General features: G+C 36.9%; 1 protein-coding gene across 2 annotated transcripts in view; it reads left to right on the forward strand.

Moving 5' to 3' along the window:
* LOC121384223 (tetraspanin-18-like) overlaps positions 1 to 7,833 on the forward strand; it is a 49,091-nt gene extending 41,258 nt beyond the window's left edge. For both annotated transcript variants that reach the window (XM_041514508.1, XM_041514509.1), the window contains 3 exons: positions 951 to 1,169; positions 2,518 to 2,601; positions 7,305 to 7,833. In XM_041514508.1, coding sequence (XP_041370442.1) covers positions 951 to 1,169; positions 2,518 to 2,601; positions 7,305 to 7,400 — 399 coding nt within the window. In that variant the 3' untranslated portion in view covers positions 7,401 to 7,833. The remainder of the gene's footprint in view (positions 1 to 950; positions 1,170 to 2,517; positions 2,602 to 7,304) is intronic.
* The last annotated feature ends 10,294 nt before the right edge of the window (positions 7,834 to 18,127 follow it).

Consider the following 18,127-nt stretch of genomic DNA (forward strand, 5'->3'; position numbering starts at 1 on the left):
TGATATAACCTATGTCTTTACGTATATGGCGCTCAATGGGGGGGGGTCTATGAAAAACTTTATAAAACCCTGGAGACCATTTTTTTTGCGGGAGTAGCAGCCAACAGCGCATGCGCCTGGATGTTATAGTTCCTTCACTGGCCGCCAGATGGACCTGGTGATGGTTTAACCCGTTACGGTGCTTACGAAAGTTGAATTGCTGCTATCTCGACGCATTTTTAACAGCTTTAACAAAATAAAAAATAAAATAAATTCAGGGGCGGGCGCATTTTTCAGGTACGGGCGGGGACGATTACCTACTTTTTTTCTTCTTTTTTTTGGTGCCTAAAATGGAGCTGACCATCCTATTTGTTTAGTAATATTAAATGAGATGAAGTATTTAATTACTTTAACTAATATTAAATGAGATGAAGTATTTAATTACTTTAACTAATATTAACTGAGATGTTTTGTATTTGTTTAACATATTGTTATCTTGTGTTTGTTAATATAATACTAATGAACGTGGACAGGTCCAAGTGGTAGCTAGAGTGAGGTTTTGTGTAGGACACTTCGCAGCACTCTTGACTGTGGAATAATATTTCAATAAAATACATACTACTATATAGCGCGACGAGCATACGCAAACGAGATGGGGAGTGACAAAACCTCAAATTTGGACAAACATTATACAGATATTCGGTCAAATGTTACCCTTTTTACTCTCAAAATTAGTTGTAATCCATGTACAAATGTACAGTGATTCGTTTGCAACCCTGTATAGCTGTTTGGTAGTGATGCTAATATGAATCAATGTTATTATTCAGTTTCGGGCATTTTCGTTTAATTCGGGCAAAAGACAGCCTGACCCCTACAAACATGGGAGTCCGTATGCCTATGAGCGCGAGAACATTTATTCACGGCTACAGCACCATGTATACACATGAATATGTTGTTTTTCACTGTTACAGTTCCACTGCTGTGGCGTGATGGGACAAAACGACTTCAAAACTCTCCAGAGGTGGGACTCATCCTGGTCCTCGGAACAGGCAACAATCCCTGTTTCGTGCTGCCAGCTTACGAAAGACGAGTTTGTAATTGATGTATCCAAAATTACCAAAAAAGCAGACATTGAAGAGAAACTTAAAGATCCAACTTGCCCTGTAACGGGGCATCAGAGCAACTTTAGGGTACGTATTCATGTTGTTCCAACACCAACGACATTCTAGAGAGGAACGATCCTCCAATAATCACATCAGGATGGAACGTCAATATTAACCAGGTAAAACCTGAAAGCGAGCGCAAATCAGATATTCAGTTGGTTTCGTGGGGGGAAAAAGGTTTAGTTTGCAATATAGAGATAACCATACTATGGAGCCGTTAGATTTGTGTGTGTTATTGTCTATTTCATGCCCACACATGTTTCAATAGCTCAGGCTAACGCAATGGGTCAAATCTCAATTCCGTGTGCATTAACTGCCCTACCCAGGAACTGTACATTCCTACAAAATAGCTGACATTTTGAGGGCTAAATTCCATGTTCAAGGATTTATCAAACATTGACATTACCTTACGTACGTGGTCCTCCTAATCTTTGCTTATTACAAGAATGCCATCCAAAAATGCCAATGCACATTTCAAGGTAGCCTATGCAAAACCATGTTCATTGCTGGAGCAAAATATTGTGACGAGCATAGTCGTCTTCTTCCTTCTGTTTATGGTTATCTGGCAGTATGTCGAGTCCGCATTTAGTTTTTAAAATGATGTCACACAAACAATCAATGACAATGGCTAGATGTCCATTATGGTGACCGAGTTCAACTTTTGGTAATCTTACTCCTCCGTTCCATTTATGGATCAGTACAGGAGCCAACGCTCACTTGCATGTGGAGGGTAGGATACCTCCCGCGTCCAGCATTTTTGCAAGTGGGTCTCGTAATCAACAAATAATTGTTGTGTTTACCATATCAACACTTTGACGGGCCCAGCCGTCCCTGTGTTTGTCTCATGTCCCACTGGTGAACTCGCTGAAGTCGACATCATCCTTGGTGAACCCGTGTGTGTGTGTGTGTGTGTGTGTGTGTGTGTGTGTGTGTGTGCGCGTGTTGGTTTTCTTTCTTCTTTTTGGTCATTTATATTGCACGTGTGTGTGTGTGTGTGTGTGTGTGTGTGTGTGTGTGTGTGTGTGTTGGTTTTCTTTCTTGTTTTGTTTTTTGTTGCTACTTTTCTATTTCATACTATCTCCTTTCCGTTCTCTCCTGTGATTTCCATCTCATCATTTAATCTGGTAGGTCATTCTGTCCCGGGACAAGCCCCTGGCTATCCAGAGACAGGCCCCGGGACGGACATGCTCGAAACTCTAGTGGTATATGAGCATGTAAAAAGTATTCGCACTTGCACTGGTAGGTCGTTCATGTTTTTTCACATTCTGTCCACCTCCAAATCCCACTTCTTTTGTCACCAAGTGTGACATGAGGCTTCACTCCTGCGTTTATCCATGCCGTACAACTCTCATTTGGCATTCTGATTTCTTTTTAGGGTTGCTTTGAAGCTGTGCTGGAAAACATTCTTTCAATTCGGAAATGGCTCATTGGAACGAGTATGGCCTTGGCTCTTCTAGAGGTTAGAGTAACATTAATAATTTCCAGGGATTATTTTTTAAAAACAGACATTTTGGAATCCAGTCAGATTCCCGTAATATCTAGGTAGCTAGTCATCCAAAGTTCAGTCTTTATTTTTTGGTGCTTTTAGAACATCTCTTGTAGAGAGCTTGTACATTGATATACACGAAATCTAGTTTAGGTGCCAAAAATGCAAGGTTTCTCTGCAGTATATGCCACTGTGATCGAATACTTCGAAAACATCCTATATATAATCTGGCGTTTGATAACAAATATATGAAGTTGTTTAATGTAAATCCGAATGCCATCCTCTCATTTGAACTTCAAATTAAGCAGTTTTTATCCGTTTCCAACATGGAAATTAACACACTTTGAAAACTCCTTCATATGTTGTTATACCACCTTGTTGTATCGAACCACAAAACGTATCTGCGCATCTGTAAAATTAATAAATAAATATATATATAGATAGATAGATATACATATGGTGTTACATATAAGACTGGTAACGAGATTACATTCCTGTTTATACAGACGCATTACGAGATGGGAATTCTGTAGCTCCTGCTAGTTTTTCCATCAGACAATCATTTCCATGAGATTGCCCAATTGGGCAATTATTAAAACCCTGACAGAAATAAGGGGTTCTCATGCATTCAAATATTATATTATTTTCATAAATTAACTTTCGTGTCTCTAAGATCTGCTCGATGCAAATTTTGATATAGTAAACTAGTCTGGGACAAGAAAGTCTTCTTTGTGGCAATGCAGGAGGGATGAAATCTGCAGTAAATGATCTCCTCGGGAGTGGCTGTCCTCCTATAGGTAGTACTGAACCAAATAACTTCAGGCTGGGTCACGTTCGAGGTGCACCTACTTTTGATAGAGAAGTTAACACCACAAGTCCTATGACTGGTGATAAATGTGAGTGTGTTGGTTGCACAAAATATTAGTTTCATCTGTGCAAAAATGCTAGTACCACTGCGTCAAGTAGCCTTGTGCTTTAAACATGTACCTGTAAAAAAAAAGTACTCAAATTTTGTGCGGAACTACGGTAGTTATAGACGCTACTCTTTAGCTCTGAGATTAGCAGCTTGACCCCCATTTTTTTCTGATTCACTTTTAGGGTGAGGGTGGTAGTATGTATATCCATGGTATTTATTTTGATTGATACCCTGCAGGTAGGAGTTTTAGCCACATATGTTAAATTGTCATCTATGGGATTTGATTTGGTAGTATACACCCTACAGCACATATTCAGTGCATAATAAAAAAATATTATGATTTTGTCATTTAATTTAATTAAACTATACTGATTGATTAATTAGCCGTCACTCGACCATGCGAGTTCACAATGACCTTGACCTTGACAATAATCACTGTACATGGCTTTGAATGGAGTTTGAATCAAAGTTAACACTGAGGAAAAGTTGGTTTTGGCCTATAATCCATACTGTAAAGATTTGAATAATTATTCATTTCTTTTTACATGGTATTTGACATGCCATATACAACTGCTCTTAAATATGGTAATATATTTAGGCAATGTGAATTTAGATTTTAATAGCAATTTATTTTTTATTACAAATAGCATGTGCCAATAGTGGATTCATGTCTTTAAATTTCATTAACATGGTTAATGTTTCATGTATGAAATTTTAAAAACTCAAATTTGTAAAGAACTTGATTTTTACTGTCATTTTGACATATTTGTAGGCTGCTAAGTTATATTTTAGACAAATTTGTAGTTTTATGCAAAATGTTATTTAAATATGAAGAAAAACTTTACCAAGGCATGATTAAATTTGTTGCCACAATTGTTCCTTCTGTTCTTATTTATACATAACAATGAGCTTGTTAAACATATCTTTAAGTCTCCAGATCAAATATTTAAAAAAAACACCAATAACTTAATTTTCTCTCATGAAGTGCATTTTAAGTTTATACTAGATTCAGAACCAATGTTTCCAGATTGGATTATCTGCCTTGGAGCAAGTTGATAATTTATTTTATTGAATTTGTTAAAGGGACATTCCTGAGTTTGCCGCATTGTAAGATGTTTCCGAAAAATAAAATATTTCTACGATTAAACTTACATATTAAATATATTTTCTTGTTTAGAATATCAGTGTCTCTATATTCAGTGTGTTTCTGGTCGTCTTAATATTTGTAAGAAGCCCAAACTGGATTTCGTCTTCAAATAATTTCGTACGTACGAAAAAACATATTTTAGGAAATAAAATGAAATTTAACCTAGTGCAAATAGTAGAGCGATCAGAAACACGTTTAATATACAGCCACTAATATTGTATTTAGACAAATATATTTAATATGTAATTACAATCGTTAAAAAGTCTCCGTTAGTCGATAACATCTTAAAAGTTGCAGCAAACTCAGGAATGTCCCTTTAAAGCTGTATTACTCAATGTTATTAGCTAAACAATATGCTGGATTACAGATTGTAGGAATACATCCAATATACATATTGTATTTATCTGGATTAGAAAATAATGAAAGAAAATAGATGTTCGGGTAATTATGTCATTTAAAAACAGTTTTTTAAGTAATGAATTAAAAATAAATATATGAAAGCGGGATGATAATTCCTGATATCACAAATATTTAAAACTTCCAACTACAGTAGGTTATAAATAAAATATAGTCAGGAATAATGGTGGATGCCAATGTTTTTGATGGTCCATTATGAAAATCAGCATGGCCGATGGATTTGAAATTCCCACACTTGGTCCCATACAGGATTTCCTACCAACATTGATGTTCAGAACATTAGGTTATTACTTCATACGGGTACAGTCATGTTGAATTTTCCATCATCAGACACTATATTTTGTTAATAGTGATATTTCATTGATGTGGCTTTTAAGGCCTTCATAATCCGTCAGTCTAGTACATGTGTTTCAATGGAATTCTTTCAGGGAGTTGAGGTACTCTGAATATCGTTGTTGTATCTACACACTAGTATATAGCTGAGTACACACACCCAACTGACAGTAAATATCTTCAGCAGTTGTTTTGTTTAATATGACATATTGTATATGACAACTCCATACACAATATATGCCTTATGAGGTGTACATTATATTAGGTTGCACTGTAGAAACAACAGTTTCAGTGGAGTTGTCAATTTATGTCAAAATACACTAGATCCTGGTCGTCATAAAATCATACTTGTACTTTTTGAAAAATGTATGTTATCAGTATAGGTAGTACTAAACCAAATAACTTCCGGCTGAGATGTGAACATCACAAGTCCTGTGATTGGTAATAAATGTGACTGTGTTGGTTGTAAAAGAAATTAATTTCACCTAGGCAAAAAACATGTATGCAATTTTATTTCATCTAGTACCAGTGTGTCAAGTAGCCTTGTGCTTTAAACATGTATGGGGTACCTGTGAAAAAAAAAGTACTCAAATTTTGTGCGAAACTAGGGTAGCCATAGACGCTACCCGTTATCTCTGAAATGAGAAATTGGCCCCCCATTTTTTTCTGATTTACTTTAAGGGTGATGGGTGGCAGTATTTATATCCGTCGTGTTTATGTCGATTGATACGCTGCAGGTAGGAGTTTTAGCCACATATGTTACTATTGTTATCTGTGAAATTTGATTTGGTGGTATACACGCTATAGACGAGGCACTGGATAGATTCATGAAATCATTTAGTATTTTGCCTGCGTTTTGGCTTTACATTTGTGATCATGTGTTACGGTTTTGTTGTTCAGATTACATAATATGAAGCTGGAACATCCCTTAATTGGAATGTTGCATCGAAAGTGCGCCTGTTCATAGATTGCCAATGAAGACATTATTTGTTGTTGGGTGCTCAACCATGTTGGCATCAGGAGTAATGTAAAGGCAGATTCATCTGCCAAGTCTGCTTTAGATGTGCCTCATGTCAGGGTTGGTGTGCCTTACACTGATGTTAAACATAGCATTAAGCGGATTTCTTATTATACGATTCAGTCGTATGCAAGACGTCAATGCGACAAATCGCGTGACGAGAACGCCGCGTTAACCAAAATATATTTTCATTTGGGCAGAATGACTGGTGTCAGAGCGGAATCTTCGACTACCTTTTGGTGGGCAGCGAGTGCGTAAAAAAGCATAGCTTGGTCTCCGACTAATGAGAGCGTCACGACCGTCCAAATGTCCGTCTAGCTGTCTTACAGTCCGAGTACTCGGGCTACATTCTGTGACGCTAGTCCTGGAGTAGCAGTCTTCCTACAGGCGATGCAGGCGTGCTGGCACCACTCATACATACTTGACTCATTCGTGTATTCTGCACCCCCGTGTGAGGACTGTTCTCCAATGGTTAGCCACATTTTGATGTCGGGCATTCATCTTAAGCAGTCCAGGAAAGATGTCTTGTTTGAGAAATGCGATGAAATCGCGATGAAATCATTCCATCCTGAACGTGTGTCGATAAATTGTAGTTTTATTCCCCCCCCCCCCCACTTTTTTTTTTTTTTTACACTATTCTGATTTAACTTTTGAATTTTTATGTTGGTAGTGATAATACAATTTTTCAAGTTACTATATTATGTTCAGTTTATGTTCCAATGACCTATTGTAATAGTGCTTTAATAATAATAATTTTATTGAAACATTCGACGGCATATTACCACTTCACATAGTTTTGTTTTACAGTCAACTGACATTAAATGATTTTACTCCTCACTTTCCAGCTAATTACAATTATTGCTACTGGCTGCCTCTTCCCGAGAATGCAAGACGTACGTGATGAGGGACGTCCGTTAAGTAACACTGGACGCAATATGTGACGAGAACCAGCCTTCTGTTTGAGAGTCAATAACGTTAAGTAACACTGGACGCAATACGTGACGAGAACCAGCCTTCTGTTTGAGAGTCAATAACGTTAAGTAACACTGGACGCAATACGTGACGAGAACCAGCCTTCTGTTTGAGAGTCAATAACGTTAAGTAACACTGGACGCAATACGTGACGAGAACCAGCCTTCTGTTTGAGAGTCAATAACGTTAAGTAACACTGGGCTCAATATGTGACAAGAACCAGCCTTCTGTTTGAGAGTCGACAAGCCCAGACCGTTTTAATTCTGTTTTACAGCTCCGCCGACATGAACGTTCTCGATTTAGAATTTTTAAAATTGAAAAAGTTGCCCTTATGTATTGTCATCAGTACCATCAATTTATCCACTGCACATGTTAAATAAAAACATTAATACGTTAGCATTCTTTGGACACTTTTCACTTGATGAATGAAGTGTTATACATGTGAAATAAATAACAGGTTATATTCCCCGCCCGCTACAGACCATCGTCGGGCTGCTTGTGCTCTCTTGCACTTTCCTGCGCGGGCGTTCCCCTCTCCCACTCATCCCCTTTTCTGTTCAGGGCCCCGTTCCATGAAGCGATCTTAACACTACTATCGCCGTAAATACCTACCATCGCGACCTTAATTTTTGTCTACGATCGCCAGCCCGTTCGACGACGCGGCGTAGCTTACTATCGTAAATTACTGTGAAAATTTACAATAGGTAGGAGGCAATTGTAAGCCACTAACGTAGCTGTCAAATGGGAGTTAAATGATGATTTTGTCATTTTCTAAGCAGGATACTAACTTTTTGTATAAAAAGTGATCTAATATATAGCAAATACATTTTATAAAACTTGGCGTTCGATGAAAAAACATTATTGCTTAGCAAATAAACTGATAAAGTTACTTCATGGATGTCCAATACCAGTGAATACATCTAACTAATTCGTTCTTCTTCGTGAAGAATATTTTGATCATTAAAGGGGCACTTACAACTACCGTAAGGTTGCTTTGTGGAACGGCTGTAAAGTTTACGGTGCCAGTTGTAAAATTCACCTTATATCACTACAATTAATCTTAGCTACAATTGTCCCAACTGGCCGCACTGTCTCCACTGCGATACAATGTTCAAAGGGCACCGCCCGGGGCCCCGTCTAATATGTGAGGGCACACGTCGCAGATAGGAAATTCGCCCGATTCATCCACGGGCTCTAAATCCCCCGGCGACTCCTGCGATTAGAACAATCGCGCGGACGCCAGCTGATATGTGAGGGCCGCTTTAATGATTAATAGATTCTTTGCAAAGAAGTGCGAATTAGTTAAATAACAAATTGGTTACCTACTTTTCGGAACATCCTGGATGTATTCATTGGTATTAGACATCCATGAAGTTACTTTGTCAGTTTATGTAGTAAGCGAAAATTGCTGAATGCATAAGACATGAAAGTTATCTCCCGTATTTTCGTGTTAAGGTTTACGACGATAGTAAGCTACGCCGCGTCGTAGAACGGGCTGGCGACCGTAGAAGAAAATTAAGATGGCGATGGTAGGTATTTACGACGATAGTAGTGCTAAGATCGCTTCATGGAACGGGGCCCTGGACGAGAAGCCGGCGTAAGTGGATACCTGCACTTATGAAAGGCGTGTGCTTCAACAGCTTGTTCTGAACGTGCATCACCTAACACGTTATATTACATAGGGAGATTAATTACTTTAAATCTTATATTATGTGACATTCAGATTTCCTGGTACTTTTAATTTTATTTTTATTCAGATTCCCGACATTGTTTGTTGTAACTTTGTAATCTTGTAAACTATATTGTTTAGCAACAGGCATTGATCAGCCACGATGTTATATTAATTAGTGGAGATTATGATGAAAAAAATCACACGATACGTGGCGCTTTAACTTTGTAATACTGTAAAATATAATATTTTATGTGTTTAGCAATGTGCATCAGCCACGATGTTACTTGGGGTCGGTAAGCGGGGGCACGAATATAGGGAATAACTGGTTGCTGTCTTAAGATATCGGCCTTATCCTGCGAAGGTTAGAATGGCGAATGCAGCGAGGCTAACATTCAAAAATGTGTTTCTAAACTTATTCATAAATGCATATACAAGTTTTGTATTGTTATCGCAAAAATAAAAGATATTAGTATTTACTGTACTAAAATTATTTAAAGAGTATGTTTATTGAAAATCTAGTCTGAAATACTCGAGTCGAGTCGGGCTTATGTCACGTGACCTATATTTTTTTATCAGTGACCGGAAATATATAGATTTATCGTCGTATCTCGAGTCGAGTCGGGCTTGTGTCACGTGACCTATATTTTTGGACAGTATATAGATTTATCTTCTTATCATATCTTGCCAATGTATACAGTGATTGCGGGATACATACAAATACACTTTGTGTGCTTCATACTTCAGTGGTTTGTATACATGCAGTAGTGAATTGTGAACAAAGATGGTTACTTGTTTGTTTTTTATACTTTTGACCATTAAGTATTATTACATTAATCTTCATTCATTCATTCATTCATTCATTGTACAGGTCTAAAATGTGTCCAGCCAGAACATGCGAAATATATGATTAGTTCACGTTAAACAAAGGTTTGTTGGAATAAACTTCATTTTGCGAGTTTTAAAACTTGTGCTAGTTATTCTTGTTTATTTGTTTAATACCTCTACAAGCAGTTATTATACAATCAACAAGCTGTTGTTTTATTGGCAATGACCCAAAATATAGAGCACATTGATTTATTAATCATTGGCTATTGGATGACGTCAAACATTTGGTAATTCAGTCTACAAAGTACTAGCAAAGGGTAGTTTATATGCACTTTCCCCACAGACAGGATAGCACTTACCACTGAGGAACCGGTTGGGGCAGGAGAAAACCCCAATGGGTCCACCATGTAGGTTTGATCCTACGATCTAAGCACTCGAGGTGAGTGCTCTACTGACTGAGCCAATTGACTTCAAAGTCTATATTATAGTTCATCTGACAAATAATGTATCTCCAAATTATGTATAATCCATGTGTACTCTCCACAACTCTAAAATGGTCAAATCTTACCTGGAAGACATTGAAGTAAACGCTTATGTTAGTGATCACTTGATGTGCTCTTAAGCCGAGTTTACACTTCGGTTGCGGCAAGTGTTGCTTTAAAATATTTTTCGACACACATGAATGCTAGGCATTATCGCACATTGCCACCGCCAACGCAGCCTAAAGCTGAAGTTGAACGAATGAATTAACTGGTTTTACATGCTCATACACCACGAAGGTTTCAAGTATGCCCATCATGGGCTTAGTCTCTGACATAGCCAGTGACCACGTCCGAGATAGGAGGGGAGGGGTGAGTTTGAGGTGGGCGGAATTTGGAATACAAAATTTAGAAGTTAGGTCAAGAACCTAAAGCCAAAAGAGATAGCTGACACATCCTAATCATGTCTGGAATAAAAACTTAAGTCCAAAAGTGAAATCTGAATGCTCGGCCAAATATGTTTTAAGGTGATTTTAGCAATTCAGACGGGCTGTAAAAAATAAAGAGTGTCGTACTATTTATATAAAAAAAATAAACATAAAATTTTGAACTGCGGCCAACAATGTTTAAAGTCCGACTAAGCCCTTACCTAGACGCGAAAATTCTTGGAGAGGTTGGCCTTACGGCGATCCCAGGAAGTGGCGCACATCCAGCAGTGTAAGAGTTCGCCGGAAACATGTAGCCGTTAGTGCTCCGGCGACGTAGGGGTAGTCTGGCCTATGAGAAGTTTGAGTGCTCTGTGCAAAGTAGCATTGTCCATTTCCCAGGGATGAAAGTGACTTTTCCCAAAAAGGGCTGAAATAATTTTACCAAATTATGGATATGTCTTTGGCCGAGGACGCGCTGGCGTAGACAGCGCCGGGGGGGGGGGGGGGGGGGGAGTTCGAGGGGGGTGTCCGCTGACCGATCAAGAACTTTGTACGACATCCCATTGAAATCACAAAATCCCGAACAATGGACAGATTTTCAATGCATTCGCAAACAATACTACCATTTTGTCCAACATGACGCGACCAATGTATACGATCTGCGCATTGGTCTCGCGCAGATGATACTTCGCGAGACAAATCTGGTCAATGGCGAATAAGCAAATATGGCGGCCACAATGGGCGCAGCCATGTTAGATCTAAAGTTGGATCTAAACTCCGGAAATTTTAGGCGGAACGAATGAAAGTTGAAAAGGGGCGGATTTAAAAAAAAAAAAAATTGGCGCAACAAAAACGTTCATCGCTGATTTCCGGCAATACGATTCCCTGGTTGTAAGTCCCCTTCCACCGCTTGGTTACACAAACTATTCCCACTCCACCACTGGTGGCGGTCGGGTGGGGTGAGAACTCTCCCTCGCCACTTGGCAACGGTTGGAACGAAAGAAGTTCGCGGCCGCAGAACAATTCTTCTTCGTCGTGAAGGTCCACGTTGATGACGTGCCTATACCTTGGTTTGAGCTTGGGGGCGGACAAAATTATAGAACCCCCGATCTTCCGGGTTGGGTTGCGGCGGTTGCGAACATGCCACGTCTGGCTGGTTGCTGAGTAGGGCGTTAGCCTTGATACGGTGTTGTCATTAATGCTGCTGATCAACACTGGTGGTGACGCTTCTCGTCGCAATGCTGCTGACACCGACTCTACGGCTACCGCAACCGAAATATGAACCGGCTTTACCGAGTAACTGTCAAACATACTCAGCTGATAGTTCATCACAGGAGGCACTCGCACAATTACACTTTTACTTCCATTTTCGTTTTTAATTATACATCATAATTTTTATTATTATTTCGTAGCATCTTAATATCTATTTTTGTCCAAAATAATTTCATACATATGAATCTATTATTTCTTCCAACGGCCAAACGAAATTTAAAATTACTTGGCTAAAGGTCATTCCAAATGTATTTACACATATAAACTTTAAGTTTGTTTTATTTAACGATACCACTATATAGGAAGGAAATGGCTTATTTAACGATGCACTCAACACATTTTATATACGGTTATATGGCGTCGGATACATGGTTAAGGACAAATATTCCGGGAGGAAACCCGCTGTCGCCACTTCATGGGCTACTCTTTTCGATTAGTAGCAAAGGATCTTTTATATGCACCATCCCATAGACAGGATAGCACATACCACGACCTTTGATTTACCAGTCGTACACCACTATATAGAGCACATTGTTCTATTTACCATCGACTATTGGATGTCATACATTTGTTAATTCTGACATACATGTAAGTCTTGGAGAGGAAACTCGCTACAAACTCAGGATAGTCCTCATAGTATAGATACTATTTCAACTAAGAACAACAGGATAGTCCTCATAGTATAGATACTATTTCAACTAAGAACAACAGGATAGTCCTCATAGTATAGATACTATTTCAACTAAGAACAACAGGATAGTCCTCATAGTATAGATACTATTTCAACTAAAAACTCAGGATAGTCCTCATAGTATAGATACTATTTCAACTAAGAACAGGATAGTCCTCATAGTATAGATACTATTTCAACTAAGAACAACAGGATAGTCCTCATAGTATAGATACTATTTCAACTAAGAACAACAGGATAGTCCTCATAGTATAGATACTATTTCAACTAAGAACAACAGGATAGTCCTCATAGTATAGATACTATTTCAACTAAGAACAACAGGATAGTCCTCATAGTATAGATACTATTTCAACTAAGAACAGGATAGTCCTCATAGTATAGATACTATTTCAACTAAGAACAACAGGATAGTCCTCATAGTATAGATACTATTTCAACTAAGAACAACAGGATAGTCCTCATAGTATAGATACTATTTCAACTAAGAACTTCAGGATAGTCCTCATAGTATAGATACTATTTCAACTAAGAACAGGATAGTCCTCATAGTATAGATACTATTTCAACTAAGAACAACAGGATAGTCCTCATAGTATAGATACTATTTCAACTAAAAACTCAGGATAGTCCTCATAGTATAGATACTATTTCAACTAACAACAACAGTACAAATATTAATTTTCTAAACATTTTTATTAATAAGTTTGTAATATAATTTGTTAATATTTAAAATGGAAAAGAAAAGGGAAAAAAGAAGAATATTCTAAACACATACCATTTTAGCCAACAAAACACATACCATTTTAGCCAACAAAAGCATATAATATTTTGCGAGGACTAGGTACCTTGAGAGGATGTTACAGTAACAGATCAGTGATAGTTAAGCATACAACAGCCAGTTGTTATTAAACTACAATAGCTGACAGCCATACTGATTGGAGAACATGGACCCATGCTTATAAAACATTGAGTGTACACTCCAATCTATAACATCACACACATGCAAGTTGTATGCAGTTGCTAAAACATGACAGTCTCAACACTCACAACAAGGGTTCATTTCAGATGATGTTTTTTGGTACTTTCAGATGACCTGTTTTTTAACTTGAAGGCAGGTCAATCAGGGCTGTTTCCATAAGAGTCTCAATTCGATCTTGCATTCAGAAGTTTGTATAACGGTACACGTTTTTAAAAAGTCCTTTCCCAAAATCTTACTCATTGCTAAAATGATGGATGGCCATAATAAACTGATTCAACATGCACAGCAACAATTTTTTTTTTTTTTTTTAATTTAAAGTTACTAAATTAGGTTTTTAAAATATACCGTATACGCAAAAATGTTCGCGAATAAAATATACCACGAAAACCGCGAACATGTTGATAGCACCGAGAATTTAATTACGCGCGAACTTATTTCCGATTTGGTATAATTTTCATGGATACAAAAGACAAGCAGTCAGATGTACCTGTTAAATTTATACAAAGTTTCGGTTGCACTTTGTCTTTACCGCCAAATTATCCACAAGGTCATGTGGTTCTGTAAACCTGCACGGTCACGTGGATTTGATAGAAGTGACACACAGCTGAGTGTAGTCTGTTGTTACGTAATCTCAGTTTTGTTTGTTTTCTTTGTAACCTTGAATGGAAGTTTGTGGGTACCATCAATAATTAAAAGTTATTTCTTCTGATATTTGGGTTTTAAATTTTCTGTATCGCATGTGCGTGTTCCATCGATAACATGTCTTATCAGACATACATAAAACAATGACGTCTCACTCACAGCATGGTAACATGTTCAAGTGTGTGCGTGAAATTGTCATTGAAAAGAGTTTGGCAAATGAAATATGGGTAATTTTGATTTTATTATCAGGGGACAGAGTCGCGAAAATAATTCCTCACGAAAATGTAAAATGGAAGCCTGATCGCAAATTATTTTAGCTGCGAAAATATTTGTGTATACGGTATTCTATTTACATACAAACAAATATGCCCAAAAAGGAAACATGAGTTAGGCAGAAACATGCAATCCCAAATATAATATAATATAATACCAGCTGCAGACCTCCACAAAAGCGACAGTGAAATCTGAATTAAAAACAAAACCCTGATTACATATGAAACAAGCTTATATTTATAATATACAAACATCTGCAAAACTGGCAAGTTTCAGTCAAACACTGATCCATATGAAAACCTATTACTTAAAACAGGATCCATTTTAATACACATATGATTCCAAGTTCCAAATTTAAGACTTTAAGTTTATTTTTTAGAGTAGTCAAATAAATATGTGAAAGCTAATACAAGGGCGTAGCGTGATCTGGACATGGGAGGGGGGGGGGGGGGGGGGTCGAATATGAACCAAGTGGACCTTTTTCTATTTTGTTTTTGCACCACCAGAAACTCCAAATATATAAACCTGTATGTTTTAGTTCTGAAAGCGGACCATTTGCCCCCCCCCCCAGCCTACGCCTCTTTAATATTATTCCTGTTTGACCTGTTAATGGGTTTTCATTGTAAATAACGTTGAAGAAATACAGAACAAAAAGAATGTTTAAAACATTAAATTTTAAAACACTAAATGGGGTGGGGGTGAGTCCTATAAGTTTAAAACACTAAATGGGGTGGAGGTGAGTCCTATAAGTTTAAATCTATACTGGGCAAACTAAACCCCATAATTATTACTTTATACTTCTTTTTTATTAAATATATCTAAGTCTGTATAGTTTTACTTATTACATACATATTTATATGAACACCTATAAAATAAGTTACGAGAGCGTTTGTGAAGGTGCATCAGGGGCTTTGTGGGAGCACATTAACATGCCATGACCGTGAGCCGGTGCTATAGCAGAACCTAATTAGGAAGCAGCACACAGGTATACGTTGCTCACACACCCAAAAACTAATTATGAAAACATTTAATTTTAGTTAACGAGTGGCCTTTTATATCTAGCTTATAAGGTGTCTTAATTAAGAAATGTGGCTGTGTCAGCACAAGCAGGTACAAATGAAGGGAATGTGTTCAAACACTGTTTTGGTATTTTCTGATGCAGTACAATGTTCACTTATTTCAGCTGAATATGTCAATACATATTTAAAACTAAAGTCCCATTAGGTCAATAAGTATTTTAAACTAGTGATTCTGTGAATCCCCTGTCCCCCAAACAAATTTTAATGATCAGTGTTTGAAGACTAGCACAAAACAAACGCCAGATAGCGATATTGTGTGATTATCTACATCAATACAGTAACTGTAATAAAGTATGTTTACGTACAATATTGTGTGATTATTTACATCAATACAGTAACTGTAATGAAGTATGTTTACGTACAGCAATATTGTGTGATTATCTACATCAATACAGTAACTGTAATGAAGTAAGTTTTACGTACAGCAATATTGTGTGATTATTTACATCAATACAGTAACTGTAATGAAGTACGTTTTACGTACAGCAACATCACTATAACAACTTGCAACATAAAGGTAGGTTACATGTTTACAGTAAATGTAATAAAGTATATTTTACAGCACCACTGTTACAACAGCTTAACATAAATAAAGGTATAAAGATTGTTACATCTCGATACATTTTTAAAAAAGGAAAATGTGAAAAAAAGAAATAATGAAAAAATTTATTTTACGACGCACTCAATACATTTTAACTATGCTTATGTGTCGTCGGAGAAACAAAAAGCAATCTAAATATATGTATATGCATCTATACACAAACATAGGAAATACTAAAGCACCATTTGCAGGCATTAAGTTTATAAGTGAACTAAAACAACAGAAGCAGATCTAGGTGTGTGTAATGGACGTGGCCGTAACACTGTCATTGGTTTATTAGATGTCCTTGATAACAGGATTCAAAAACAAAAACAATATTTATTCAATATATGAAGTAGATTGACAAGCTAGCAGGCCTAAATAAACAACAAGACTTCTCAACTTGTGCAAAGTAAAATTAAATTACTTAACCAAAAATAAAAATAGGAACACCTAATCTGTACATGAACAACACTTCATTTTTCTGGAAATTTTAGTAAATTGCAAACAGAATAGCACTACAATGCAAATATGAAACTGGCCAAAAACAAAAACACCCAGAAAATTGTGCAAAAATAAATTATTGTGTTTCTTTCCAACTTTTGAATCTTTACTAACTTGAAAGCCACCAATTTCCCACTACTGATGAAACACACGTCATTACTATGCATTCCAAAAGTGAGTAAGTTGTGTGGGTTTTCTATTACAAGCCACAAATTCCAATTACTAAAGATTTTTACTTGTAGTACTAGTTACAGTTCTTTTCTTTTTTCTTTCTTTTTTATTAAAGTAGCAAACAATTCTAATACTAAATATTACATTTCCTATATATAATACATACAGCAATAAAACATGAAAAAATATTGTTCCATATACACGCAGTCCAAAGGAATTGTTAAAAGTGTTAAACAGTGAATATGGTTATTAACATTGGAGTCTTCTTTCTGAAGGCAGGAAGACATTTAAAAATAGGAATGTTTGATGATGTCACACAACACTGGTTACTTAGCAACAGTTGTTAGGGTAACACTAGTGGCATTAATGAACAATTCACTAGTCTACATCCCACCACGTTTATTTAACATTAGGTGGGAAAAAAACCATAAATAAATATTTTTTAAAATATTAAATCCAGCGAGCAACTTCAAGTGCTTCATACTGTCACATTTACATAGAGGATAATAAACAAGTTACCAGTTATTATTAAATTTATGTCCCAACTGAAATAATTTTCAGTTGTCACGAGCTTTAGCGAGTGATCAGTGGTGTAGGAAGGTGCCAAAAAGTGGAGGGGCACACTTTTATATTTACACACTTTTACACTATAATAAAGCAAAATATCTGAAAATAATATCTGGGGGCACATGCCTCCCTTGACCCCCCCCCCCCCCCCCCCCCCCCCCACTTCATACACCAGTGATAAATTAAAATTATTTCACAAGGGACATAAATTTGATAATAACTGGTACTGAGTTTGTTATTTTATTTATCACCTCAGCTATTTTTTTTTCTAAAAGCCTTTATTTTCAACGCACAGGCATAAAGGCCAACCTGTATAGAAATGATTTAAACCACTTTACACATTGTTCTGAGAATTGCTGTAACTTTGTAATTTTATCACGTTCATAGATAATTTTCAAAAACAAAAGTTCTCTTTATTCTGCTACAAAATCTATTAGGAATTAAATTAAAATGACATTTTGTTATAAATTTAACACCAAAAACAGACGGCCATAAACACAAACTCTTTAAACTACATGATGTCATTTTGTG

Source organism: Gigantopelta aegis, chromosome 10, assembly GCF_016097555.1.
Source record: "Gigantopelta aegis isolate Gae_Host chromosome 10, Gae_host_genome, whole genome shotgun sequence".
NCBI classification, from domain to species: Eukaryota; Metazoa; Mollusca; class Gastropoda; order Neomphalida; family Peltospiridae; genus Gigantopelta; species Gigantopelta aegis.